The following is a 24,919-nucleotide window of genomic DNA, read 5'->3' on the forward strand; positions in this document are numbered from 1 at the left end:
AATTTTCTGGAAGTGTTTCACAAGTGAAAAAGGGGCTTTTGTGTAATTGTCATCAGAAGTTAGTTTAATACCAGAAGATTGTTACCGGAGACGACAGCTTTAAGAGGGAACGTGGGCAATTACCACTGTTTTAGGTTGTCGGTGGGGAAGAAAAAATGATATATGTGGACATATTTTCAATTATTCGCATTTATTTACTTGTGTTTTTCAAGATTTAAAAAGCTAAAATCGTCGAATTAAGGGAGTCCATGTATAATGTGAAAATATGAGACTACTATTCAGAAAAAGAAAAAAAAGACTATTACTAAGCGTTGGCTTATTAATTTCGTACTGGTAAACTGGTAGTATGGTATTATTGATTCATTATTAATTTTACTGATATAGTATTGCCGACACTATCAAAAACTAATCCAATAGTAACATTCGGTTGGTTTTGGTTTGACTAAAATATCCGAAATAAAGACAACAAACCAAACACGAGTTGTGTTAATTAGTGGTGAAAGTTTCATTCATTAATTGATCACCGTGAAACTAACCATCAAGTTCAAACCTGTATCCCAATGATTTTGTAATGTCAACAAGACTCACAACTCTAAAAATTCGCATATGCATTCATCTAGACATGTTCTTGACACACACCAAAACAAAGATTATCGGATAATAAGAAAAAGATCCAAACCCATCTTTCCTCGTTCGTCAAGCAACGTCTCTGTTTCCTGGTTAGATCCGACGAGTGTGGTTCTCTTTTTCATCTGAAGTTGTACTTCCACTTGCCCCACCAGAACTGCTCTGCACAAAACCACCATTACCAACTGATTCACCACCGCCTTGGTCGGCGTTTCTTTCTCTCAGCATGTTGCTGCCTTTAGAAGTCATCGACCTCGGTAGCTTCAGTTTGGTATTATTTGCCTCTCCAGAGTCGCTCGGCTCCTGAGATGAAGTTGGTGTTGTTGTTGCTGGTGGTGGATCTACAACGAGCTGAAGCAGAGGCTTCCTCCATTTCCTTCGTTTCATTGGCTTTGGCACATTTGTTTTACCCTGAAACCAAATATCATCAAATAAGCCGTCACAGAAAGTGAGAATGACCAAATATAATGAAAAAGTCTTAAGAGAATGTTACCGTCGTGTTTCCTATGTCTGACAGAGGTTTTCTTCTTGTTCTGGTTCCTTCTCCATCATTAGTCTCCTCCACTGGCTTGTCAGCAAGAGCGTTTTGGAGCAGCAAAGCTCCACGTGAAGCAAGGACTTGTTGTTGTTCTTCCTGAGAACTCTCACTGTGCTCCAATATCGAGGTGGAGTTGTTCTGCTTTCCGTCTGCGTTCCTGTTGGAACATTTAACTGAAGAGCAACCGCATGAAGGACCACAAGATCCCTTTGTAGCTCGACACTGACATTTCATCGTTTTGCAAGAAGAGCTCTTACTGCAAGTGCAGCACACATCAGATGTTGACGTGGGTTTCACTGCCTCATCTGAAGGAGAGTCCAGGTTCTCTTCGTATGAACGCCTCGGCACCACACTAGAGCGCCGTTTTCCCACTTTGAAGTTTCTTTTCCTGTTCAGTTTTATAACTGATTCCTGCTCCGACTCACGCTCTGATTCTTGCTCAGGTTTCCACTCATCGTCAAGATCTGGATCTTCCCGTTCATGGTCCGAGTCATCAGAATCAGAGGTGTCCATGTCCTCATGAACTATAACCGAGTTCCGGGCTTCCTGCTTTTTCAAGCTGTGCTCGTTGTTTAAATTCTCCTCCGCAGACCTTTTGATCAATTCAGAAGCCTGTAAAAAATGGAATCCATGCAAAATTTCAGAGGATAAGTGACATTAGCTATCAGATAAACAAGAGTAGTAGAAGCTAATTTTACTAACCTGTGCCTTCACCTGATGCGCGAGGTCTGCTTTTTGGATCTCCAAGTATCTAACAAAACTGCTAAACTTCACAATTTTTTCTTTCAGGTCTCTTATTAGGACGTCCTTTTCCCTGCAGTCTGCTTCTCTATCTCGAGCTAGACACCTTTTAATTAAACAATGGACATGTATAAGAATAAAGAGTGAGTTGGGAGTCATATTTGGAATATGATCTCTAAAAAAGCTTCAGTGAGATCTTACCTCGCAGTTGATGCCAAATTGAACAGATAGTTCATGATACTCTTTGCGTCACCTAATGTTCGAACTTGGTTCCACCTCCCTCTTCCACCAAATACACGCTCCCGTTCCTCTGCTTCAGACAATTGTGATGCCATGGAAACGAGAGTGTTTGAAGAGGTCGCAAGCATATTCTCCAGAGCAAAAATCCTTGAGTTTCTTGCACCCGGAGACATGGTATCATCATCAACGCTGCTTTGGTTACAGAAGACGTAAACGGTTTACTATTTTTTCAGTAATGAAATGGTAGTGGTACTGGTTTATGCAAAATCACCACTCACCTTATCTTGGCATTCTTGAGCAACTCGTTTTCTTCCCTTAGCCTTGCAACTTCCTTCGCCATTCTTGCTCTCCTGAATTATAGACAGGAGAAAGTTTAATAGGAACATTATTTTAGAATCATGCCATGAAGAAAGATATAAAACAAGCACATACTCTTCCATTTGCCTCTCGTACTCAGAACGCACTTCGTGAACCCGAACAGTGACTTCAATCTCATGCTCAATTGCTTGCATCAATGCCTGCAAATAAATCATCAGAAAGTTGCATTAACAAACCAACCAACACAGTCACCTAAGTAACTGGAAAAACAAAGCATCGGTTTCATATAAGTTGGCGGGTGTTACCTGAGTTCCTGGACCATTAGCACTTGCACCACCTGCGTATATAGTAGGATAACCAGTTAGTAATTTATACCAACAAAGATAGAATAATTTATACCAACAAACATAGAACTGATTATACTAATCCTTACTCAATGTCTCCCGCGAAGACGCCTTTCGATTTTCTAAAAGCTCTTTGAGTCTTTTTGTCGCCTGGGAAGCCTCTTCTGTCTTTCTTTGCAAAACCTGTTAAAACCACAGACGATTGAGCAGACATGATAATAGAAAAGATGAAGTTAATTTGTTTGTCTGAAAGTTTATAAAGATGTGCGCACCAGCTTCTGTTTTTGATTCAGAGCCATGAGCTTGTGCATCTCATACTCGTTTCTCCTTCCCTCTTTTTTTAGCTGGTTAAATTTCAAAATACAATATAACGAGCGGTTCAGAACACACAAGAGATTTCTGAATAGCCAAGTCAAATGTCTGCCAGACTACAACGAGACTTTCTACAAGCACATGTTGTATTTGAATAGAGGTGGTGACTAATGATTGAGAAGATGAAACTTGTTTAATTTGTTCATTAGTGGTGCAAGACAGACACACTTATCAATCAAGTAAGCGTCAAAGTGATCAAGAAAAATCTAATATACCTGCATGACTTCCTTCTCTCTTGAGGCCTTCCAAGCCCTGAACTGCTCTGATTCTTGCTTAATTTTTTGCTGCAATTGCACCTGAAAATTTCAACCGAAGCAGAAAAGTACAGTTAAGAGATACAGCATGAGCATATATGTTACAATGTATAAAAATGGAGATCACAGGACAAAAAGAAAACCTTCTGGGACTTAATTCTGTGTATTTCATCTTGCAATTTTCTTGCTGCGTCGTCACTTTTCTGCTTTTGCCTTAAGAGTTGAGCTTGTGCATCTTGTTTCTTCTTTAACTCAGAAACCTGAAGGAACGATGTATCATGAAAAACCATACTGTATGTAGATGACTGAGTATAGCTGATAAACCAAAAGAGGCGGTACCTGGGTTTCAAGCGTGTTCAGTTTCTGAAGATACGATTCCTTTAGTTTTTGGGCACCATCGCCTGGGGCAGATGGTATGCTAGCAAGGTTCTGTCTCAACCCTTCAATTTCTCTCTGCCAATCCATATATTATTTAATCAAAATCCGAGTTCATAAATTTCATCAAAATACAATATAGACCACATAACACTGACCTGCAATGCCCTTTTTTCTTGTTCTAGTTCATGAACCTTTTTCTCATAATGTTGTTTGAGAACAGATGTACCACCGCTTGAATAACGCTTCATTTCAGCCTTCATGAATGAATTGAAACGTTATTGCAGATGAAATACTAAGGGAGAAGTTGATATGAAAATAGTACCTCTTTTTCTTCAAGTCTCTTATCCAATTCCTTTAGCTCCATATCTAACTTTTCTTGAAGTGAGCAATGTTCAAGCTCCTTTTCTTGAAATTCAACCTCATCTGCACACACTGCAAATCATGTCATCTATGTAAACAAATGAACACAGCTTAGCATAGCATCCGTCATTAAAAAAAAAGAATGTGTTTATCAATTTAAGAATTAGGCAAGCAAAAATGGTACAACATTAGTAAAAGTTCCAACCTGCGACATCAATCACTTTGTCTTCACAATCTGACGACTCGTTGGATGAGGGGAACAAGACATTACTCGAACGGGGCCCATCATCATGGGAATCAATAGACTCAGAATATTTGTAGTTACTGACTTTCTTTAAGCTTCTGACATGCAACAGCTCTCCTTCTAGCTCTTGAATTTTTGAAACGTACTTGTTGATCAAACCAACATCCTGGAAGAATAAACACTTTAGCCAAAAAGTATCACTTGGTCATAGAGGTCACTAAGGAATCATAAAGGACATCTCACCTCATCTTGGCAGGTTTCAATCTCATCTAAGGATTTACCATTGCGAACAGATTCAATTTTCATTATAAGTTTGTCCTTCTCAACCTAAATGGACGAAAACGAAGTATTAAATGCTAGATCTCATATAAGCTGATCCATCAAAAAATAACGAGAATAGAAGAGAAACCTGAGCGTCATAAGCACGTTTTGAGAAATGCTCACAGGCTACTCTCCGTTCCTGAAGTTCATTTTGTAGCTCCCGATTGCTTGTCTCGAGCAGTGCTACTTTATGCTTGAGGATCTACCAAAGGTTATATAAGTTAAAATATTGAAATCATGTGATTAGCATCAACTGTAAATGTCTTTCTAAGTTCAGATTGAATACCTGGAGCTCATCAAAGGCCCCACTGTCACCCCTATAGAACAAGAGTTCTGTCTGCAGTTGCTCAATTTGGCTCCTCATTCTTTGCATTTGTGCGGCTGCTGGGTCTCGATTAATCTAATCATTTCAAAAAATGGCAAAACGGTAAGGTTATAAAGTGAAAATAAAAACATAGAAATATCTAGTAAGAAGTAAATGTCTGGATATACGTACCACGGCTTTATTCTGAATATTGCGTGCACGATTAGCATATTTTAGTGTGTTTAGTGTCTCCTCAGCATTTGTATCAGCGGGACTTACACAAGCTGCGTCATTACTTGCGTGATTAAATTAATGTGTATGAATAAAACTGATTGATCAAAAGCTAATAGAAGTGAAAATCATACCAATCATCAAAGTTTTACTATTGCCACCAAGAGAATCCTACGTTACAAGATAGTACGGTTAATATTCTCGTGACATATAGTTTGATTGACAAGGTGTTGTAAAAAAAGGATACAAAAAGCCTTAGTACCTGAAGCAAACGAGTGAGCTTGCTGTCACGATAAGGAACATGACCTCCTTCCTTTCTCTTTCTCTCATCCCCTAATGCACTGATTACATTTCCTAGCGCAAGTAGACCTTTGTTGATGTGGATTCCTGTGAAAATATATAACAAACAAATCTCCCAGCTTAGTAATTTGTCTCTCTTTGAAAAATAAATAAAGTGTAAGCATAGAACAGAAATAAAGGTGGGAGATAACCTTCTTTCAAGCGCATCCCATCGGCTCCGGTTCGTTTTGCACGTTCTGAACCAGCAAGATCGACCAAATGAAGCTTTGCACATAGTATATCTTCACCGGCATCTTCAGTCATTGTGGAAGAACAACTAGAAATTTTCTTTTGTTCCAGCGTAATTGTGAAGATTGCATGAGACCGACTATAAGAAAAAACAAAAACTTGCATTAGCAAATTTAAGGAAAACGGAAAGGAATATCTAGTGAAACCATGTAAAGTTACTAGATTTCACCTTGACTGGCTATTCATGTTTGTGCTGCCAGTAGCACGAGCCAAAGATCCTCGAGCTAGAAAGGAGCCCATCTCCTCTTTCGTCTTCACTTCTGCCTCAGTAACACCAGCCAAAGTAATGCCTCCACCAGCAGTTTCCCTGATCTGAATTGGAGCTCTCGAGAGGGCAACATGCTTCGCCTGAACCGCCCCATCATTCTTTAAAAGAGCCGGGGAATTCGAGTCAAGCAAATCGAAAACTTCTTCCTTAAATATCTGCAATTTGAAAGGTAAGCATTAAAAATCAAATGTAAACATACAAATCAGATCTCAAAAGAAAAAAAAAAACAAGCTTGATAGATACTCTCACCTCAATAAAAGACACCCTTATCAACAGTTCGGTCGAATCTTTAGTTGTCCCCACTCTTTTAAATATATCTTCCATCACCTTTGGTATAATACCACAATTTGCTCCGTCTCCACTATAGTTAGTCCCCATGGTGTAAGTTTTACCTGAACCAGTCTACAATAAACAACAAACAATGAATTCAATCATGTAGTAGCTCTAAAGAAAACATCATCATCAACGAGAATCTCAAATCAAACCTGGCCATAGGCAAGAACTGTAGCGTTATATCCTTTAAACAGTGCGTCCACAAGAGGAGAACAACAATGATCGTAGATCTCCAAACACGGTAATCCCGCATTCCCAAATACGAAGTCGTATGTGAAGGTGTGTGAACCTATGTGAACCTGTTCAATTCAAAACCAAAAAAATGAGTTATTGAGCATACAATTATCAATAACTAAGATGATCCGTGAAGAACGAAATTAGATTCGAAAAAAAAGAGGGGGAAACGCCTTACCTGAGGCTCCTTGGGCACAACGGTGATGCAATCGGTGCATCCATTGAGAAGCTCGGGGGTAATCAACGGACGAATGTTGACGGCGACCTTGACGCACTCGGCGGCCTCCATTTTCTCAGCTCACAACGCAGAAACCCTCCGTTACGGATCCAGCAGAGCCACAGCGCAAAACCCAATCGGCACCACCGAGGAAGCAGATCGAATCCGGGAACCGAGAGCTGGGAGATTTTGAAGCTCAAAATGTTCGCGATGTGCGAAACCTGTGGAGGAGAGGATTCAAAATTTGAAGGAGAGACAGAGAGGAGAGAGAAGCTTATACGAGAAAGAAATAATAGAAAAAAAGGTAAATTTAAAAATTAAAAATTAAAAAAATATATATTTCTGTTTCGGGTGGAATACCGCGCCTCAAGTCCAAATTCAAAAACTCTTTGCGACCGTTACGCACGTGAGCATAGCACGTGACCGCTAGAAATTAAAAGGCCCATTAGTTTGTTATTCGTTTAATTTAAGCCCATTTGGCCCATAGTTTAGGCCTTTTGTCTGAAGACGGAAGGTTTAAGCTCAGACATAGCTACTCTGGTTTCGAGCTTGAGAAAGAGTTCAGAGGGTTCAAAGATGGAGATTAGTGGCAGTTTAGAGCAAGCTCTGCAAGAGGGAAACATCTTGAGACAGCTCAATGCCCTCATCGTGGCTCATCTCCGTCACCACAATCTCTCACAGGCATGTCTCCTCTACTAACTACATACAGCTTCTCAATTTGGGTTCTTTTTAGTGTTAAAGGGTTAAACTTTGAAATTCATTTATATATATATAGTTCGTTTGGATTTGAAATCTAGCTGAAGATGAATCATGTGATAGTAATACTTAGAAGATGATGATGTCTTAGAAGAGTAGTTAAATCAAGTTTGGGTATTTTATTACTGTGAAATGGTTAAAGTTTTGAAATTTATAAGGTTGCAAGTGATGTTGCTTCAGCAACCATGACACCATTGAATGTTGAGGTTTCTCCAAACCGTCTTCTCGAGCTTGTTTCAAAGGTTATTCCTTTTTTTTTGCGTCCCTCTCGTTTCCACATACGTATGTTGTTTATGACCATGAGAACAGGGTCTTGCAGCGGAGAACAACGGGTCACTGAGAGGTGTTTCTTCATCAGTCTTGTTACCCACTTCTTATGGATCAGTTGCTAATCCTCGCACAGCTTCTATTGACTTCAGGTCTTGTCCTTTTTTTTCCAACGAGTAACACGTTTCTATGTTATTTTAGAAATGAAATCATCTAATCGTAATGTTTGGACTTCCTCAACTAGTGCTACTCATGTAAAGGGCTCATCAAAGGCTCTCCCAAAGCATGAATCAAAGCAGCTATCAGAGCACAAGGTATGACACAGCTTGGTCTAGCCTTAGTAATATTCTTCCCTGTGTAGTTTGTCATTTGGCTGATAAATAAGCTTATGCATTTTTATAGAGCGTCGTTAGGTGTGCAAGATTTAGTTCTGATGGAATGTTTTTCGCAACCGGCGGTGCAGACACATCTATTAAGCTCTTTGAGGTACTAAAAATACCTGGAAACTTTTTATCCCTTAAAGCATCATCAATAATTTGATAGTTCTTTGGATATTCCATGTTGTGTTTTTTTTTTTGAGGTGCCAAAAGTAAAGCAGATGCTTTCAGGAGATACTCAAGCTCGACCATTAATACGTAGTTTTTATGATCATGCTGAAGTAAGCCTTCCTGTTATTTTGTTTTTTTTTTTAGCAACAAACATCTTGATTTGTTCGTGTCTCATACTCTTATGAAAATCATTTACAGCCAATAAACGATCTTGATTTCCACCCTCGGAGCACAATCCTAGTATCCAGTGCTAAAGACAACTGTATAAAGTATCTAACTGATCATTTATGTTCCCTACTTGAATGAGTTCTCACAGTGATTACTAGAAAATTGCGTGTTTAACCTCTTTATTTGTCTCTGGCAGGTTCTTCGACTTCTCCAAAACGACAGCTAAACGAGCATTTAAAGTTTTTCAGGTAGACCTCATGGTTGTTATCAGTTTCTGCTTAGCTACCATACATGCCAGTGAATTGATAACTCTAAATTCTGTAGGATACACATAACGTGCGCTCTGTATCTTTCCATCCTTCTGGAGAGTTTCTGCTTGCAGGTGAAATCTCTCAGAAGATTCTCTTATCTTTTCTCTTTGAACTCAAAACAATGTTTTGAAATTGAAACCTTTGCTTTTGGCAGGAACTGATCATGCGGTTCCACATCTGTACGATGTAAACACTTATCAATGCTTCCTTCCTTCAAGTTTCCCAGACAATGGAGTAAATGGAGGGATTAATCAGGTACTTAACATGTTCTCAAGTAAGGCTCTATATGTCCTTATCTCTCTTGTTGATGATCATGGATTCATGGCTGTGAGATTCTTGGTTTCCTCAGGTGCGGTATTCTTCAACTGGATCCGTCTACGTTACAGCCTCAAAGGATGGAGCTATACGACTCTTTGATGGGGTAAGCGCAAAGTGTGTGCGCTCCATTAGCAGTGCACATGGAAAAGCAGAGGTCACTAGCGCTGTGTTCACCAGAGATCAAAGGTAGAAAGAATGTTCAATCTATTCTTCTCAGATCTTGACAGAACAATGATTGATCCTATGCCTTTTTGTTAGGTTTGTTCTCTCGTCTGGTAAGGATTCTACGGTTAAGTTATGGGAAATAGCTTCTGGTCGGATGGTTAAGGAATACATCGGAGCAAAGAGGTTAAAACTGCGGTCTCAGGTGATGTTTTCTCTCTCAAACTTCTCAGAACAACTTGGTCCGGCTTATTCTGAACGGTCCTCGTTGTTGTTGTGGGTGACGCAGGCAATCTTTAATGATACGGAAGAGTTTGTAATCTCCATAGATGAAGGAAACAATGAGGTCGTTACGTGGGATGCGAGAACAGCAGAGAAAGTGGCAAAGTGGCCTTCAAACCATAACGGTGTACCACGGTGGATCGAGCACTCACCGGTTGAACCAGTCTTTGTTACTTGTGGAACAACAGATAGATCAGTTCGGTTCTGGAAGGAATCCGTGTAGAAGATACTTATAATCATTCAAACAAATGTTTTCATTTCTTTAAAGCATAAATGTTACGTGAAAATACAAAACAACATAATTTTATGGAGATATATGTCCTTGTGAGGATATTATTTTAGAGACTTGTGGTGTTCATGTTGCCTTGTGGAAGACGCAAGTAATGTTCCATGTCACTGCATAAGTATAGAAACAAAGGAAGTGAGCTCAACAATTAGAACCATATATTTGTATCTTGTGGGAATAAGCTTACTCAGTGCTCTAGTCATTCTCCTTTTGTCAGCGGTTATAAAAGTCGTGGGTCTAACGTTCTTAGTCGGTCCACAAATATACTGTTGTTTAGGTGCTGTGAACATGAAGTTTACCGGCATCCTAACAGTCTTCACCGTTGTACCAGCTTGACCAACGGATATTTGAAATGCACTTTCTAAACCGGGTTTCAAGACACCGCCTTTGCAGCAGTTAGCAATCTGCTGATTGTAAGGAGTTTTAGGAGGCAAGTCTATGACTGTTGGTTTATTAATGCAGGAATGAGGGATGTTTCCTTTGAACATGGAGCAATCTCCTTGCTTTGTGGTTCGTGCACCAACCATGCTCCAGATCACCTCTTTTCTAGTCCATCTCCAGCTCATTTTCCATCCCGGTGATGGAATTGAGCGTTGTTTCTGGTAATTGTAGGCTGAAACCACAGCCTGAGTAAAACAAAGGTTCGTTTATTCTCTGAGTTTTTGGTGAGACAAGAAGTAGTTATGATGGTTGAACTTACAACGTAGCCATCAGGGGTCCAGGTCATGAGATCCCATTTGATTGTGATGTTTCCCTTGTTGCTTGTGAGAGCTTCTGCAGATTAGATAACACAACGACTTCATAAGTTTTTCAGAAGAGACAAACAGAGAAATGAAGGTGAATGTGTAGGAGTAGAGAGATCCTCTTCTTCTTAAGATTGAGAGATTTACCTGAAGAAGTGAAACATGAAGAGGAAACGAGGAGCAGAACGATCATGGCAGAGAAGAGAGACTCCATTTCAATTTCTTGTGGTTTCAATGGGAGAAAGAGATCAAGTTATGTAAGAAGAAAGATCAAGCCGCAGACTTTGACTTCATACCCACGTGATGAACAGCTGTGTAGTGATATCCGGGATCCTTGTTTTAATTATTATCGAACATGATTAACAAAGTTTACTTTGTCCGTTGAAAAAACTACAAGTGAAACCTCTAACTTGGATGCACAAGAGAGCATTTTCAAACAAGTGAATAACCAAGCAAAAAGCAAAGAACTTTCTTTTATCTCCGATTCTTTAGCCAACCCATAACAAGTGTCTAAAACGTTACATTAAGCTGAAAGATTATTCGGCTACTGATCAAAAGATCACAGTACCTTCTCACAAAACAATAACAAGGAAAGAACAAAGACGGTTTTGAACCATAAAACATTAAAGAGAATGCTATCGATCACATTCTCCTCCTCATCTTATTATGCGGTTTCTTAACAAAACTCATGTTGATCTGCTTGAGCCTTCTCCTCTTCCTCGCGGTCTTCTCAGGCAAAGTCTCCCTCTTCTTCACATTGCTATCAACCTCCTTACTCTTCTTCTTCAAAAACCTCGGATCAACTCTGTACTCCTTAGGACTAACAGCAACACCTCTCCTCGCAGCTTCTTTGTACAAACCATTAGCTCTAGTCAGCTGGTTATTCGCACACATCTTCCCCATCAACAAATCATAAGTCTTGATCCCAGGCTTACACCCATCAGCCTTCATGTTCTTGAACACAATCATCGCATGCTCAAGCCTCTCAATCCCACACAATATCTTCAAAAACCCGTAATACTCTTTCTTATCCAAAGCCTTACCGTACCCCGCCGACTTCATCTTATCAATCATTTCATCTCCTTCACCGATCCTAGCCGCCTGATACAAACTCCTTATCAAAACAAGATAAGTCTCAGCGTCCGGTTGACAACCCCATTCACCCATCCTACCAAACAACTCCATGGCCTCTTCGGTTCTCCTGATCTTACAAAGATTGTTAATCAACACATTAAAAGTCTCCGTATTTCTCGGCACGCCACGTGTCTCCATCTCGAGCAAGACCTTCTCAACTTCGGCCTGGAGCCTAAACGGATCTTTCTTCCTACAAAGCTTACACACACAATCAAGAATCACGTTGTAAGCCAATGTACCTATCTCGAACCCTCCTCTCGCCATCTCGCCTGCGAATCTCGTCGCCTCATCGAGCTTCTCGGCGGCGCACCAGCCACTGATCAACAGGTCGCAGATCTTTTCGTCGGGGAAGATCTCGTTAGCCGTGCTCTTCACCATCTTCTCGGCGAAACTCGCGTGTCCTTTCTCGCAGAGCTTCTTCACCACCAAGGTGAGCGACTCTCTGTCTCGTTTCAACCCGTAGTCACTCTCCATCCTCTCGAAGAACTCGACGGCCTGCTTGGCTCGGCCCGCGCGGACGAGCCTGTCGACGGCGGAGTCTAAAGTTTTAGCTCCGGCGACGCCTTTGTACTTGGCGATGATCTCTTGCATCCCTTTGAAATCCTTCCGGCGGCCGAAGTAATCGACGAACAAGGAGACGGTTTCGTCGTCGTGGGAGAAGGCGGCGGTGGAGTCGAGCCAGTCGTTGAACCCTAGAGCGGCGCGGCCGGCTTCAGGGGAGAGTTTGAGCGTTTGGAGGATCAGATCGCGAGTTGGAGCGATGTGGGAGAAGCTGAGGTGGAACCTCTGGGAGATGGAGTGGGGATCGGCTTCGGGGGTTCCGGTGAGCTCCTTGGAGAAGGAGAGAGCGATCTGAGTCGGGTCTGGAGTTGGTGGATCCGCCGCATTGGTTTCGGATGAGAAGAGTCTGGAAGGGAATAGAGAGAACCTGGGAGGTGGAGGGTGGGGAAATGACGTGGTGGGGGAAATGATGCGGAGAGGAGGGGCGGAGGAGGATGAGGTGAAGGTGCGGAGGAGGAGTCGCCGGAGTTGCAGAGACGGTAACGGCGGCGGCATTTTCGAATTAGGGTGAGGAAATGAGAACTCGGGGGAGAGGAGAAACAAGGCAAGTAATATCCAAAACCCTACTTCATGAATAGAATTGGGCTTCACTTTTGGGCTTTTGAATTGATTCAGCCTCTTATGAATTAATACATTTAAAGGTAAATGTATTAACAGTCGTTCGGGGATGTAGCTCATATGGTAGAGCGCTCGCTTCGCATGCGAGAGGCACGGGGTTCGATTCCCCGCATCTCCAATTTTCTTTTAGACACACGTTGTGTAAATCTAAAGCTTGAATCTTCCTCACCAGTTATAACACACTGCAATAAAATCTCCGGAAACTTTCACAGATTTAGGGTTCTTCTTGTCCCTTTCCAAGTCAAATTCGTAGTTTTTTTTTTTTTTTAATTTGTTCGCCTATCCAGTCTTCATCTCGCCGGGGAGTAAAAAAAAAACAAGTCTTTTGAATTATTGTAATCAGGTGAGTATCTCTCTGTCTTCAATGAAACCTCAATTTTTCGCGATACCAAATCCTCGTTTTGCCGTTTTGAGTTTCTGAGAATAGTTTGGGGTTTAATAAGAAAGTAGCGATGTTGCCAATTGAGACTTAGGTTGGAGATAAGTTTAGTGTTTTAAGGCGACGATGAAATCATTCATTGTCTGATGAACTCTATGTTCTTTTTGACAGTGACGTTTAGCCTGAGAGAGCACAAAAGGATGCATCTTCCCATGTACACTAGTGGAACCTCTAATCCTTCACCAGGAAATGCCCTTCCTAATCAGATGCATTTGCAACAGAATCATGCGCCTCCCCACCACGCCCCTCCTCCACCTCCTGCTTCCTCACAGCAGTTTCATTCTCATCTTCCACCTGTTTCAATGTTGCCTCCCCCGCCACCTTTACCTCCTGGTGCCACGCCACTCTCACAAGCATTCCTTAATCCGTTTCATCCTCCACCAAGCTTCCCACTTTCTTTTCCTCTGAAGAGCTTGGAACCTCCTGGGATGCCTCTTCCTCCATCTTCATCCCCACTCTTTGCAGACACCGTTTGTGCTAACCCTGAAGCTACAAACCAGGTTGGTGAAACGGTGCCTCTTTCCCTGGAAGGAGCTGTTGTTGAAGACGCTGGATCTTCTTTACCACATGAGAAGAAGGCAGAGCATGGCTCTCCTTTGTATGATGATCCTGACATTGAGATGGAAGGTTCGTGTTGAGACAGTTTTGTTTACTTTTAACACCAAAGTTTGGTTCTTTCTTGTTTATCCATTTCTTATATTTGTCTTTCAGATGATATCACACTGCCTGAGAGTAACTACCCAAGCCAACCTCTCAACTACGGTTCTGAAGCCAATTCGGTCACAGGCACAACGCTTCCTGTTTCAAAGTCAGATACTCATATACACCAAGATGTAGATGATGGTTCTAGACAAGCTTCTTCCTCGCCTTACTCCGGAAGAGCCAAGGTTGTTCCCGAATGTGGTCTCGGTGACATGTATGATCCCTTCGTAGACAGCTTTGAACCAGCATCTTTGAAACTAGATTGCCTTCAGGAGCATGAACCAGTCAGCGACTCTTACACTGTACCCAAGGCGAGCATTTCCTCAAACACCCCACTCAATGTGGAAGAAAACAATCAAGATGTTGTTGATAAACAAGCTCTAAGTGAGTCAGACACGACAGCTCGTGTCAGTGTTTCCTCAAACAAACCACCAGACGTGGAAGATTTCACCAACGGAAACGATGTAGGAGCAGTGGTTTATGAAGATAACGATGAGCTTGGTGAGAATGCAGGAGAAGGTAACAGCCATGAGACCTTGACTCCAAACTCCAACAACGAGATTCCAAAGGCGAATAACAGTGCACGCGAAGGTGATATCACGAGGAAAAAGTCTAGAGGGGATGCAAAGGAGAAAGACTCATCGAGGTCCATGAAGCTTTTCCAGGTGGCGCTAACGAAGTTCGTGAAGGATCTTCTGAAACCTTCGTGGAGGCAAGGGAATATGAGCAAAGAGGCGTTCAAGACTATTGTGAAGAGAGCCGTGGATAAAGTCTCGAACTCAATGGAAGGTCGTCGTGTGCCCAAGTCAAAAGCTAAGATCGATAAGTACATTGATAGTTCACGGGACAAGCTGACCAAACTCGTCATGGTAAGAAAACATCTAAGCTATGGCACAATCTCTTCATAGTCCATCAAACATCGAACCAGACTCATCGCGGTTCTTCATTCTTTTTGTTGGCAGGGGTATGTAGATAAGTATGTGAAAGCGTAGAGAACCACGTGACACGGTGTTGCTGCTGCTTGGAGAAGAACTAAATGTTGTTCTACAGTTTTGTCTCGTCTGAAAACAATGGATGTTTATACAGAAAAGTTCTTCGGTTGTGATTTTTACGATGATGAAGTCATTTTTTTATTATTCTCGTAATCTCTTTCTAACTTGATATCGTTTTCGTAAGTGAAGAATCCATTTGATAAAGCTTCATGTTAATAAACATGAAGTTATAGCACTCTTATTCGTGATTAGTTGTAGAAACTATTTTAATACTAGCTAACAACAGTCGTGATGCCTCCGTAGCATAGTGGTATTGCGTTCGCTTCGTAAGCGAAAGGCCGCGAGTTCGATCCTCGCCGGGGGCTTGTAGAATCCCGAAGTATTTTTGTTACTTTTTCTTAAGGCCCAGTGATGTTATGTGACTCATGTCATCTTTGCGTAGGTAGAAAGTACGGCCCAGATTATACTTTAAAGTTTGCGATCCTCGTCACTGATAGAGCAAAATAACCTATTATTATTTTTTGCTACATATACTTCTAACCATAATTAAAGTAAAATATAAAATCATGGATTTTTATTTACTTTCGTGGGACGGTTAATATTAGATATTAGGTCTTTTAAATATCAAACACTATAAATATGCACTAAAGTTTGATCCGCACATTTGAACAAGTGTTATTTTCAGTTTTGACATAAATATCGAATATTAGTTGTACAATTTCATCTTTTCTGGTTTGTTCTCTTCTTGTTAACTTCAAAAATAAAATTTTGATATTTATTGATCAATGACATGTTAGAGTTTCTCTTTTTAGGATATCTATGTCTTTGCTTTTTAGTGAGACTACAATTATTAAATTTATTTCCAAATTATTAATATGCCATATTTACATATTTAAACTACTCAGTTAAGAAAACTTTTTAAAATAACATATCATAAATATCAAAACCATAGAAGAAAGATGTATCATAATGTTGTTTCTAAATATTGTTCGTATTTATCATGTCTCCACTTTCTTTCATCTCCAAATTCCATATGATTTGAAAATAAAGGGATTGAAAATAACTTTTTGAAAGTTGTTAATAATGACATACCTGTTTATCAATTTGGTTGAATGAAAGGATTAGAGAGACACTTCTAAATCTTTTGATAAACATTTAACATTTTTAATTTGTATTCGAATCAATATTTTGGAAAACATACATTTCAAACCGACTCATGGTATAAAAATAAGTAAAAAATCACCCAAAATTAAAGTAATTAAGTACTACTGACCAAAAATAAATATCTTGAAAAACATATTTTACAAAATAACTTTGTCACAGATTTTTGCTTTTATGTTTTATATTTGTTTGGGAAATGAAAGATTCCAATCTTTTATATTAGCTAAATATTAGGTATATCTGGTGTATCACATGCAATTTTTTAAGGAAATAATATTTATTATGTATTTTATAATTTTATTTATTAAAAATATTTTTGATTAAGAGTAAAAAAGAGTGACATTCACTTGTAATTTTGTAAGAAAAGTTAGGGATATTTCAAATTTGTACTCCTATTTTAATAGTTTAGATGTATCTTTTATATTTAAAATTTAATATCAATTATAAACTTTTTTTGTTTAGTCACAGCTGACATATGTGTGAATGTGAACCAATTAGGTCTATCTTAAAAAAATATTGTCAGTTTAACAAGCTCTAAAATGTCCAGCAGGTATTTGTTCAGTGGACTTAGTAGGAGGAGGGAGGGTTTCAAACCTGTAATCATTCAAATATCTAATACTCATTTTGTAAAGCAAACTCAAGAGATGGTGCGGAAGAATTAATCATTAAATGTTTATTACTCAATAAACTCGATGTTATAAGTGGACTGCATCAACATCAAAATAATATTCTGATATCTGAAAATGTGAAAACATAAATTTAAACCCGAAATGTTCAATCTATCGAGTGAGAGGTTCGGATGGATTTCCACAGGGCCGTCTAATAGCACGTGCAAATGGAGCGGTCGAACAGGGCCCCAAAATATAAAAATAAAAAATTTAAGGATTTTTCAAAATATATAGATAAACTATGGTAAGAAACTTTAAAATTTTAGATATAATGCTAAATTTAAAACTTATAATTTAAAAAAATCAGATAAAGTTATTAAATTTTAAAATTACGTGATAAAATGTACGATTAATATTTTTTTTGAACAGGGCCTAAAATTAATTTGAGACGGCCCTGGATTTCCATATCGAGTTTTTATATTTCTTTAAAATACTAATGGAAGAAAATGTGGTATAAAGTTTCTTTGGAATAATAAACTAGATAGTTTCGTTGTTGTGGCCTACAAAAATTAGGAATAAAAAATGTACCATAAATAAATGTCTTTGTAAAAAAAAAGAATTGAAAAAGAAAAAGGAGAAAACAAAAAGATTGCATGCCTAAGTGAGTGAATTATGTGAAAATGAAATGAAGTGGACCTGTTTGTTTTCTTCCTCTCTTAACTTTGAAGCATGCTGGTGATGAAAAAGAAGTCTATAATCATATGGACCATATATTTATATACCCCTTTAATTTAAGATATATTGTTTCTTGCAATTAAGAGATTCAAAAACGTATATATGACTCTTACTATTATGTCTTCTAATGCCCATCTTGATGTATCAATTATCATACTCTCATATATATAATCTCGTCACATGCTTGCTCATTTCTATGATATTGTAAATCACATCAGAGTGCTGTAGAGGAGATATACATGTAGGTTGATGGATTAATATTATTATCATCTAAGAATAAGTGCAATGAACGCCACTTGGGTTCAATTTACGTTCGGATAGACTATTTACAACGTTTGGGTTTCCGGTAAAAAAGTGAAACTACTTTTTTTTTGTATGAAAACAAAAAAAAAATAAGTGCAATGAATACCCTTTCAACAGATCTATAAGAAGAGATGTGATGTAGGTAATTAATAGAGATCTTGGTTGAAAGAAGAAAGAGAAAATCTAATGGCAAATCTTTGAATTTTCTTGACAAGTATGTGCATGCCCATCTATATCTAAACAAGATTTATAAAAAGATCAAAAGGACCACCTAAAAGGAAAATAAGTTATGTTTTCAACCAATAAATTACTAATGGCGATTAATGGCCCTACAACTGAGAGAGAGAACTAAACTTGGAAGATAGGGATCAGTTCTTGACTGCAATTCAGTTGCTGTCTTAACTGCTTCTCTTATTTCCCTTTCCTTCTCTGACCCCTCTAATCCCAATGCTCACTTCTCCTTCTCACTTCTCCTTTTTCTGTACATATTTATATTTTATTTTATTTGGTGGTGTATTAATATGAACCAAGAACTTGAGGTTATAAAGACGTTGCAAATTTTATAATTTCTGTCAAGATTATAAACCTTACATCGTTCAGTGAAATTGACAAAAAAAAAAGATTGTTCAGTGAAATAATAACTATATATAGATATACATACATTTGTGTATATCTTATTTGATCACAATATTTTTTTTATCACAATATTGATTGATAAGTAAAATGATTCTTGTTGGTGTATCGTGTGCGACATCATCAGTGCCGTGCGAAGAGTTTTAGGGGCCTAAGGCAAGTTTTAAAAATAAATTTATTTACAATCGTAATAAAAATAATTTTCTAATATGATATATTATTTTCACCAAATACATAAGTCTAATACTATAAAAGAATAAATTTATAACGTAAATATTTTATATTATGTCATATAGAAAAAAAATACATGAATTCAAAAAATGAATTAATTAATTTTCGTAGAAATTTTTTTTTTTAAATAAGTCTAAACCACTATACTAGAAATTATTTTAAATTTTGGGGCCCTAAAAACAATCATATTAATCGGAGGCCTGAGGCGAATGCCTTTTTCAATACACTGTAGGCACGCCTCTGGACATCATCCAATATCCAGATCCAAAACTGTTTTTGTATTATATGCTTTTTGAAGTGTTGAGGAATTATGTGCAACTTAAATTATTAATTTGAGAATATAATATTAATTTAGATGAGTTATAAATATAAGATTAATTGGTGATAAATAAACTGACTCATAACTTTTAATGTATCAGTTCGAATCATTTTCATTTTCTAAAAAGAAATTTTGTCCTTAATACACCATTTTAAAGTGACCCTTTGATCATTAATTTTAAAATATTTGGACAAAGATTAATATACCAATATATTGTGTTGAGTTGATTATGGATTGGACTAGAGAATGAATCGGATTTTGGATCAACTTAGAAGAGTATATTACATCATTTTTTGTCTATTATATATATAGCTTTGGGATATTTTGTTTTTCTTATAAACAATTTTATTCCTTGTAGATGATGATTATTTTGTGAAATTTGCAGAGTTTTACTTGGAATCCATACAAATTTTTGAGATAAACAAAACTTTTTAAAAACACTTAATCAGTATATTACGCATAAATTTTACCGTTCTGTTTTTTTTTGTAACTGGAAAAATTAATATCTTCTCTCCCTCACACACACAATCACAAACACGTGAATTCGAATGTACTTATGAGTATAATTTCATCACATTTATTACCTCTCTTATTGAAATCAGCCGAGTGTCGGCTAAATACCACCATGCCGAACATTTGGAAATCTTGAGAATAGATCAAAAGTCAGCAATTACGGAGATGAGGAAAACGCTAGCTAACAATCTGAACTAGTGGTTCTAAAGAAAAAACAATCTCAAACTAGTTTGTCTTACAGTGTATGATATATACATATATAAGTATATATATAAATGCACACTTTCTTTGTAAATACTAAATACTCACGTATGTATATATATACGTGTGACGCATATTTACACACAAGGCTAGGGTTTGGCATGCATTATATATTGCCGTGCGCCTAGGCACTACGAATAGGAACCTATCTATACTTCTAATTTTGTATACGTAGAACATGCATATAACACATTTGTATTTTATTAATAAATTCGTAAAATGCTCGTCCAAATACACGTTGTTGTTATAAGAAAATGTATAATGGTGGACATACAATTATTGGAAACTTATTGGTGTTCTTTTTCTGACACATGACAAGCAACGATCCCTTCAGTTGCTTTCCATTTGACTTGTGCACAAAATAAATTTTTTAGATATATCACTACAAGAATATTTAGCAATAGCGTACGGTATAAATTATGTACTTAAAACGAAAAATACCAAATTTGTATATATACATAATATTCAATTTGTGACTATGCAATCATGGTTGAGATTAATCTTTTATTTTTTCAAAGTTTCGACAATATTTGTTTTGTCAACATTTTTCCTTATCGAATTTGGATTAGAACTGAATTTAAATTGTAATACTTTTGAATCATCTTCGAGTAGTGAAACTAATGCGTGTTCCGACGACTAGGCTGCACGCTGATGACTATAATTTCAAGATGTATGCTCATATTATCGTTTATCATTTTTGTTAGCGAGAGAACCATTTTATGATAAAATTCATAAACATGCCTTTATGTTTTTTTTCTAAATCGTTTTCTAAGCGATCGCTGTGGGATCCAAATGCTAACAAGTAATGCCATGTTTCCAAAACATAAACCCTAACTAATGAAATATAATTACTAATCAAAACTATACATATTGCAAGAATATACATTATGTTAAAAATTCTCTACATGTTAAGATATTTATGACAAACCTACATCGTACTATATCCCTTTTTATTTGAGTACCATGTTATGTATATATAATCAATGAATAGTTGGATACAGAAGACGAACTAGGAGAAACCGTAGAATTTCATAAGCATCAAAATCTAACGAGACATCGAAATTTAAATTATATAAATATAAGCACCAAATATATATAAGCATAAAGCACCAACCTCGCATTACGAATATCTTTGTTCGAATCCAAGTCCAAGACTGATGATCATCAGATTATTAAAACTCAATATATACATAAAAGATGAATTTATAAAAACCAAATCCAACATTAATACGCAAATATATAAATATAAAATAAAGAAGAATACGTATGCATATAACATATGTATGTATAGTATAGATATATGAATCTTTCACGAATCTGAATCATTGTCATCACTACTATGGCGATCCGTATCATGATTCGAGCTCATCAAATGATGAAACGGTCTAATCAAACTAGAGTTACCCGTCATCATCTGTTGCTGTGACGCTGTGTTAGCATTGGAGCTAAAGAGCTGAAGGTTTCCAGCTCCATCAACGACATGATGATGTTGATGATGAGAAGCTCCAAGGAACGATGGATACGTAGGAAATAGAGAGCTCATTGCCGGAGGAGGAGGACCAAAAAGCAGTTGAGATCCATCTCCAGCAGACGACGGTGGAGGCAAATTGAGATTATTGTTATTATTATTACTAGGAACATTGGATATTGCGACAGTAACGTTATTACCGGACTGGTCTAACGAGTGTTGAAGATGTCCAAGGTTGTAATAAGAGGAAGCATTGCTGTTGTTGTAAGGATTGGTGAGAGAGAAATGTTGATGGCTGGCGTCGAACCCATGATCTTGATGATGATTAGCGTTCTCATCGTTCTTGATCCATTTCCCTTTATCAAGATCGAAACTCTCTCTAGGTGTTTCTTGGATTCTTGATCTTGTTCTTGAAGAAGAGCCTCCAAGATCATAACTCTCCAAGAACCCAAGATTAGTACCTGGAAACGCTGATGTTGATGATGATGATTCTCCTATTCCTGAGTTTCCAAAGAAAAGATTTGGATACATTTGGTTAAAGCCATGTGGAAATTGTAATGGAGGGAGCTTGTCGACGTCATCTTTTGCTGCTTCGAGTAACCAATCAACGACTTTGCTTGGCTGACTCAGCCCTAATCGATCTTGAAGGTCGTAAAGTTGAATTGCTGTTGGAACGGACAACCTTATCCTCCGGTCTCTAAGGCCACGGACTGTGCAGACTTTGCTGTGTCTGTCTTTGCCACCGAACGTTCTAGAGACTCGAACAATTCTTGGATTTCTAAAAGCTGAGGTCCATTGCCTCGATGATGATAACGAACTAGGCTGATTCTGCTGCTGCTGCTGCAACATGTTGTTTAAGTTTACTTGATGATTATTATTTTCACTATGATCTCCTTCTTGCTTTGCTTGAATCTCCTCTTCATCGCATTCTCTTGATCTCATCTCAATTAATTGACCTTTTTCTTTAGAAGAACAGATCTGAAAACAAACAAGAAGGCAAGAAAATCAACTGATTTAACAACATAAAAGAGAATAAAAAGTTGTTATAGCTTCTAATTATGGAATGAAATTGAGGTGAAGTGATGTAATTGTTGCTTTCTTCAATGTTTAGGAGCAAAATTATTCACATGAAAAACAAAGCAAAATAGATTTGATTGATATCTTTCTTGGGACTGCATCTAAGAATTGGAACTTCAAAAAGAATTCAAAATTCAAGCAAGTTTATTTCACAAGTTCTTACTTAGATTGAAGACTGGTATAAGCTCGAGTTCTTAGAGTATGATCTTGTTGGGTCTAGAAGAAGAAAGAAGAGATAAGAAGGCAGAGGAAGAACAATGTGAGGTATTTTTTTTTTTGGTAACTCCTTTTATGTTTATATTATTAATGATTGGGGAAAGTTAAATAATAAATGAATTTTAGATATATATTTTATATTATATTATTCCAATTCCTAGGGTTTTATTTTGGTATGAAAGGAATTTATGCACAAGGACAAAAGAAGAGTAATTTATGTAGTGTATTGATACTCTGATGGGTATGTCCATGTCTTCGTCTAACACTCATGTCATATAGGAATTTTATATTTAAACTTTACAACAAATTATTCTAATATTTATTTTCGGTTCCCATTCGTGGGTTTCACTTTACTTTGATTTAATCCTTTGTACCATGTTTGCAGCTAATCACTGTCATCTTCTTTATTTCATATAATTTAATCTCTATTTCGACTGTGACAAACAATTATAACATCCGATTAAATTCATTTTTAGGAAGGCGAGAGGTTGACAAAAAAAAAAAGGAAGGCGAGAGGTTTAAACCATTTACAGTCATATAAGACAAAACATACATTAGAAATTAATAATTGATAAACTAATAACACAACAAATTAATAAATTTTACCAGTTTCAAATTGAACTAACTAGAATATAACATAATTTGATAAAATAATAAGATAATGTTTTTTTTTTAAATCATATAAATATATTGTTCACACATAAATATAAATTAATAATTAGTGTATGTGAAGTTTAGAAAAATAAAAATAAATTATTATATTTTTATTTTATTCACAATAAAATCTATTTTTAGTTTTCTAAACATTTCAAAATATTTTATATTATTTTCTTATTTTACACCAAAAATACATTAATATTTACGGTATATATTTTCTATACACCAAATACTCAACAAAACAACATAAAAGATATACTACTATATAAAAGGGACTAAATTCAAGGCTTTTGGGATTATCCACCTCAGCCAAAATATTCTCATCCAAAAAGAATTAGAAATAAACATCATTTAGAAGATAATTAACTAACATATGACTTTTGATATTTCTAGAAATTTCAAATTTGTAACTGCTAATTTATTAATAGAATCATATATCTATATTGAATTATGTTGTATTTTTAATCGTTAGACTTCAAGGGTAAATAAATTATTAATTTATAATATATATAGTTTTATAACTTTATATTGTAGTTATAAATAAAGAGAAAATAATCGGGAGAGTGAAAAAGCTCATGTAAAATTATGTAATTAAAATGGTAAAATGGTGAGTATGATGAGGTGAATCTAAGAAAATTTGTTGTACAAATTATGGTGCTTTCTTCGTCCACTAAAATGATTTAAAATAAAATATATATTCACATAAATAAGTCAATATTTGTTGTTTTTTTTTTGGTAAGATGTTAAGATTATCATTTTCTGAAAGGTTACACTGTTGTTTTTAAACAACTTATTACAGCAAGGAAACAAAATTAACCAACAACAACTCAAGATAAAAAAAACCTTAAGGAGGTCTTATATACAAGAAAGATAAAAAAGAAGTAGAGAAGAGCAAAAAGAAGAACTTGCTGGGTAAAAGAGGAGACGGTCACACATCATACGGTCGAGAGAGGCAAGGATTACTGATGAAGGTGAGGAGACAGCTGTGAACACACGAGCATTACGCTCTTTCCACAGCACATAGATGGCTGACTGAAAGTAGAGCTTGATGACTGGAGTAGCATGCGCATCTGCGTTGACGTGAGGTTGATTGATCTAGGCTGCAACAAAGTGTAGATCAGCCAGAGGAAAAATCTAAAATTCAGCAGCAAATAGCTCCCATATCAAGCGAGAGAAAGAGCACTCAAAGAAGAGATGATGGTGAGTCTCAATTTCCAGATTATAAAGGACGCACGTTCCTGAGACATTTAACCCCCAACACCTCAAGCGATCCTTGGTTGGCAGTCTTCTCCGTAAAGCCAGCTATGATATAAACGCATTACGTGGAATATGTTCCTTGAACCAAATAGTCTTGTGCCAATATTTGTTGTTGATAGTGTTTATATTCTTTTTTGACATTAGTATCCATATTTTTTAGTAAACTGATCCAAAGAGATTAGTTTGTGGAGCTAACCAAATGAGGATTATAGTGTTTACTTTGGAAAAAGTAATAGGTTGAATGATAAATGGCGTGCGTGCTTTTTCACATGGAAATCTGC

The 24,919-nt window shown here is 37.1% G+C and overlaps 6 protein-coding genes, 1 long non-coding RNA gene and 2 other non-coding genes across 11 annotated transcripts; 5 read left to right on the top strand and 4 right to left on the bottom strand.

Annotated features, from left to right (window-relative positions):
- Positions 1-479: 479 nt before the first annotated feature.
- LOC103860553 (kinesin-like protein KIN-4C) lies at positions 480-7,236 on the bottom strand. Of its 3 annotated transcripts, XM_033286475.1 has the most exons (27): positions 6,874-7,236; positions 6,614-6,760; positions 6,378-6,530; positions 6,030-6,283; positions 5,764-5,939; positions 5,535-5,659; positions 5,407-5,443; positions 5,234-5,325; positions 5,024-5,137; positions 4,826-4,939; positions 4,660-4,743; positions 4,378-4,582; positions 4,135-4,235; positions 3,968-4,066; positions 3,774-3,887; positions 3,578-3,694; positions 3,396-3,476; positions 3,081-3,152; positions 2,898-2,991; positions 2,770-2,801; positions 2,579-2,664; positions 2,425-2,496; positions 2,108-2,335; positions 1,868-2,012; positions 1,121-1,777; positions 874-1,038; positions 480-791 (listed from the first exon to the last, which is right to left on the bottom strand). In XM_033286475.1, exons 1-27 carry the CDS (start codon positions 6,982-6,984, stop codon positions 651-653), a joined length of 3,816 nt encoding a protein of 1,271 aa, XP_033142366.1. In that variant the 5' UTR covers positions 6,985-7,236; the 3' UTR covers positions 480-650. The 3 variants fall into 3 exon arrangements, with proteins under 3 accessions (XP_033142366.1, XP_009136414.1, XP_009136417.1); XM_009138166.3 differs by having other exon boundaries at positions 490-1,038; positions 2,108-2,338; positions 4,135-4,244; positions 6,874-7,226; XM_009138169.3 differs by having other exon boundaries at positions 721-1,038; positions 6,874-7,225.
- On the top strand, positions 1,255-2,066 carry LOC117132448. Its single transcript, XR_004456015.1, has 2 exons — positions 1,255-1,486; positions 1,609-2,066. It is a non-coding gene; the product is annotated as an uncharacterized LOC117132448 (long non-coding RNA).
- A 185-nt stretch (positions 7,237-7,421) lies between the features above and the next one.
- Positions 7,422-10,065, top strand: LOC103860555 (cleavage stimulation factor subunit 50). The gene is made up of 13 exons (XM_009138171.3): positions 7,422-7,593; positions 7,827-7,910; positions 7,978-8,087; positions 8,180-8,249; positions 8,338-8,421; positions 8,516-8,593; positions 8,682-8,752; positions 8,848-8,899; positions 8,976-9,033; positions 9,117-9,217; positions 9,312-9,466; positions 9,539-9,647; positions 9,732-10,065. The coding sequence occupies exons 1-13, from the start codon at positions 7,489-7,491 to the stop codon at positions 9,945-9,947; spliced, it is 1,293 nt and encodes a 430-aa protein (XP_009136419.1). The 5' UTR covers positions 7,422-7,488; the 3' UTR covers positions 9,948-10,065.
- LOC103860554 (COBRA-like protein 5) lies at positions 9,943-11,126 on the bottom strand. The gene is made up of 4 exons (XM_009138170.3): positions 10,901-11,126; positions 10,711-10,784; positions 10,198-10,636; positions 9,943-10,120 (listed from the first exon to the last, which is right to left on the bottom strand). Exons 1-4 carry the CDS (start codon positions 10,965-10,967, stop codon positions 10,080-10,082), a joined length of 621 nt encoding a protein of 206 aa, XP_009136418.1. The 5' UTR covers positions 10,968-11,126; the 3' UTR covers positions 9,943-10,079.
- A 72-nt stretch (positions 11,127-11,198) lies between these two features.
- Positions 11,199-13,008, bottom strand: LOC103860557 (pentatricopeptide repeat-containing protein PNM1, mitochondrial). The gene has a single exon (XM_009138172.3). It carries the CDS (start codon positions 12,941-12,943, stop codon positions 11,396-11,398), a length of 1,548 nt encoding a protein of 515 aa, XP_009136420.1. The 5' UTR covers positions 12,944-13,008; the 3' UTR covers positions 11,199-11,395.
- Positions 13,009-13,111: 103 nt separating this feature from the next.
- On the top strand, positions 13,112-13,184 carry TRNAA-CGC. Its single transcript has one exon. It is a non-coding gene; the product is annotated as a tRNA-Ala (tRNA).
- LOC103860558 (protein mono-ADP-ribosyltransferase PARP4) lies at positions 13,161-15,354 on the top strand. The gene is made up of 4 exons (XM_009138173.3): positions 13,161-13,409; positions 13,617-14,132; positions 14,217-15,076; positions 15,170-15,354. The coding sequence occupies exons 2-4, from the start codon at positions 13,646-13,648 to the stop codon at positions 15,197-15,199; spliced, it is 1,377 nt and encodes a 458-aa protein (XP_009136421.1). The 5' UTR covers positions 13,161-13,409; positions 13,617-13,645; the 3' UTR covers positions 15,200-15,354.
- Positions 15,355-15,492: 138 nt separating this feature from the next.
- TRNAT-CGU lies at positions 15,493-15,564 on the top strand. The gene has a single exon. It is a non-coding gene; the product is annotated as a tRNA-Thr (tRNA).
- A 5,451-nt stretch (positions 15,565-21,015) lies between these two features.
- On the bottom strand, positions 21,016-23,742 carry LOC103860559 (transcription factor TCP5). Its single transcript, XM_009138174.3, has 2 exons — positions 22,672-23,742; positions 21,016-22,409 (listed from the first exon to the last, which is right to left on the bottom strand). The coding sequence occupies exon 2, from the start codon at positions 22,371-22,373 to the stop codon at positions 21,273-21,275; it is 1,101 nt and encodes a 366-aa protein (XP_009136422.1). The 5' UTR covers positions 22,374-22,409; positions 22,672-23,742; the 3' UTR covers positions 21,016-21,272.
- Positions 23,743-24,919: the final 1,177 nt, after the last annotated feature.

This window comes from Brassica rapa, chromosome A03 (assembly GCF_000309985.2).
Source record: "Brassica rapa cultivar Chiifu-401-42 chromosome A03, CAAS_Brap_v3.01, whole genome shotgun sequence".
NCBI lineage: Eukaryota > Viridiplantae > Streptophyta > Magnoliopsida > Brassicales > Brassicaceae > Brassica > Brassica rapa.

Excerpts from the sequence above, each read along its gene's own strand:
- LOC103860553 (XM_009138166.3), bottom strand. The coding sequence starts at position 6,984 with ATGGAGGCCGCCGAGTGCGTCAAGGTCGCCGTCAACATTCGTCCGTTG. Across the intron at positions 3,153-3,395 it reads GAGAGAAGGAAGTCATGCAG|CTAAAAAAAGAGGGAAGGAG; the intron begins GTATATTAGATT and ends AAATTTAACCAG. Across the intron at positions 2,497-2,578 it reads TACGAGAGGCAAATGGAAGA|GAGAGCAAGAATGGCGAAGG; the intron begins GTATGTGCTTGT and ends TCTATAATTCAG.
- LOC103860555 (XM_009138171.3), top strand. The coding sequence starts at position 7,489 with ATGGAGATTAGTGGCAGTTTAGAGCAAGCTCTGCAAGAGGGAAACATC. Across the intron at positions 8,900-8,975 it reads GAGCATTTAAAGTTTTTCAG|GATACACATAACGTGCGCTC; the intron begins GTAGACCTCATG and ends TAAATTCTGTAG. Across the intron at positions 9,034-9,116 it reads TGGAGAGTTTCTGCTTGCAG|GAACTGATCATGCGGTTCCA; the intron begins GTGAAATCTCTC and ends TGCTTTTGGCAG.
- LOC103860554 (XM_009138170.3), bottom strand. The coding sequence starts at position 10,967 with ATGGAGTCTCTCTTCTCTGCCATGATCGTTCTGCTCCTCGTTTCCTCT. Across the intron at positions 10,637-10,710 it reads GGACCCCTGATGGCTACGTT|GCTGTGGTTTCAGCCTACAA; the intron begins GTAAGTTCAACC and ends TGTTTTACTCAG. Across the intron at positions 10,121-10,197 it reads GAGAATGACTAGAGCACTGA|TGACATGGAACATTACTTGC; the intron begins GTAAGCTTATTC and ends ATACTTATGCAG.
- LOC103860557 (XM_009138172.3), bottom strand. The coding sequence starts at position 12,943 with ATGCCGCCGCCGTTACCGTCTCTGCAACTCCGGCGACTCCTCCTCCGC.
- LOC103860558 (XM_009138173.3), top strand. The coding sequence starts at position 13,646 with ATGCATCTTCCCATGTACACTAGTGGAACCTCTAATCCTTCACCAGGA. Across the intron at positions 14,133-14,216 it reads TCCTGACATTGAGATGGAAG|ATGATATCACACTGCCTGAG; the intron begins GTTCGTGTTGAG and ends TTTGTCTTTCAG. Across the intron at positions 15,077-15,169 it reads AGCTGACCAAACTCGTCATG|GGGTATGTAGATAAGTATGT; the intron begins GTAAGAAAACAT and ends TTTTGTTGGCAG.
- LOC103860559 (XM_009138174.3), bottom strand. The coding sequence starts at position 22,373 with ATGAGATCAAGAGAATGCGATGAAGAGGAGATTCAAGCAAAGCAAGAA.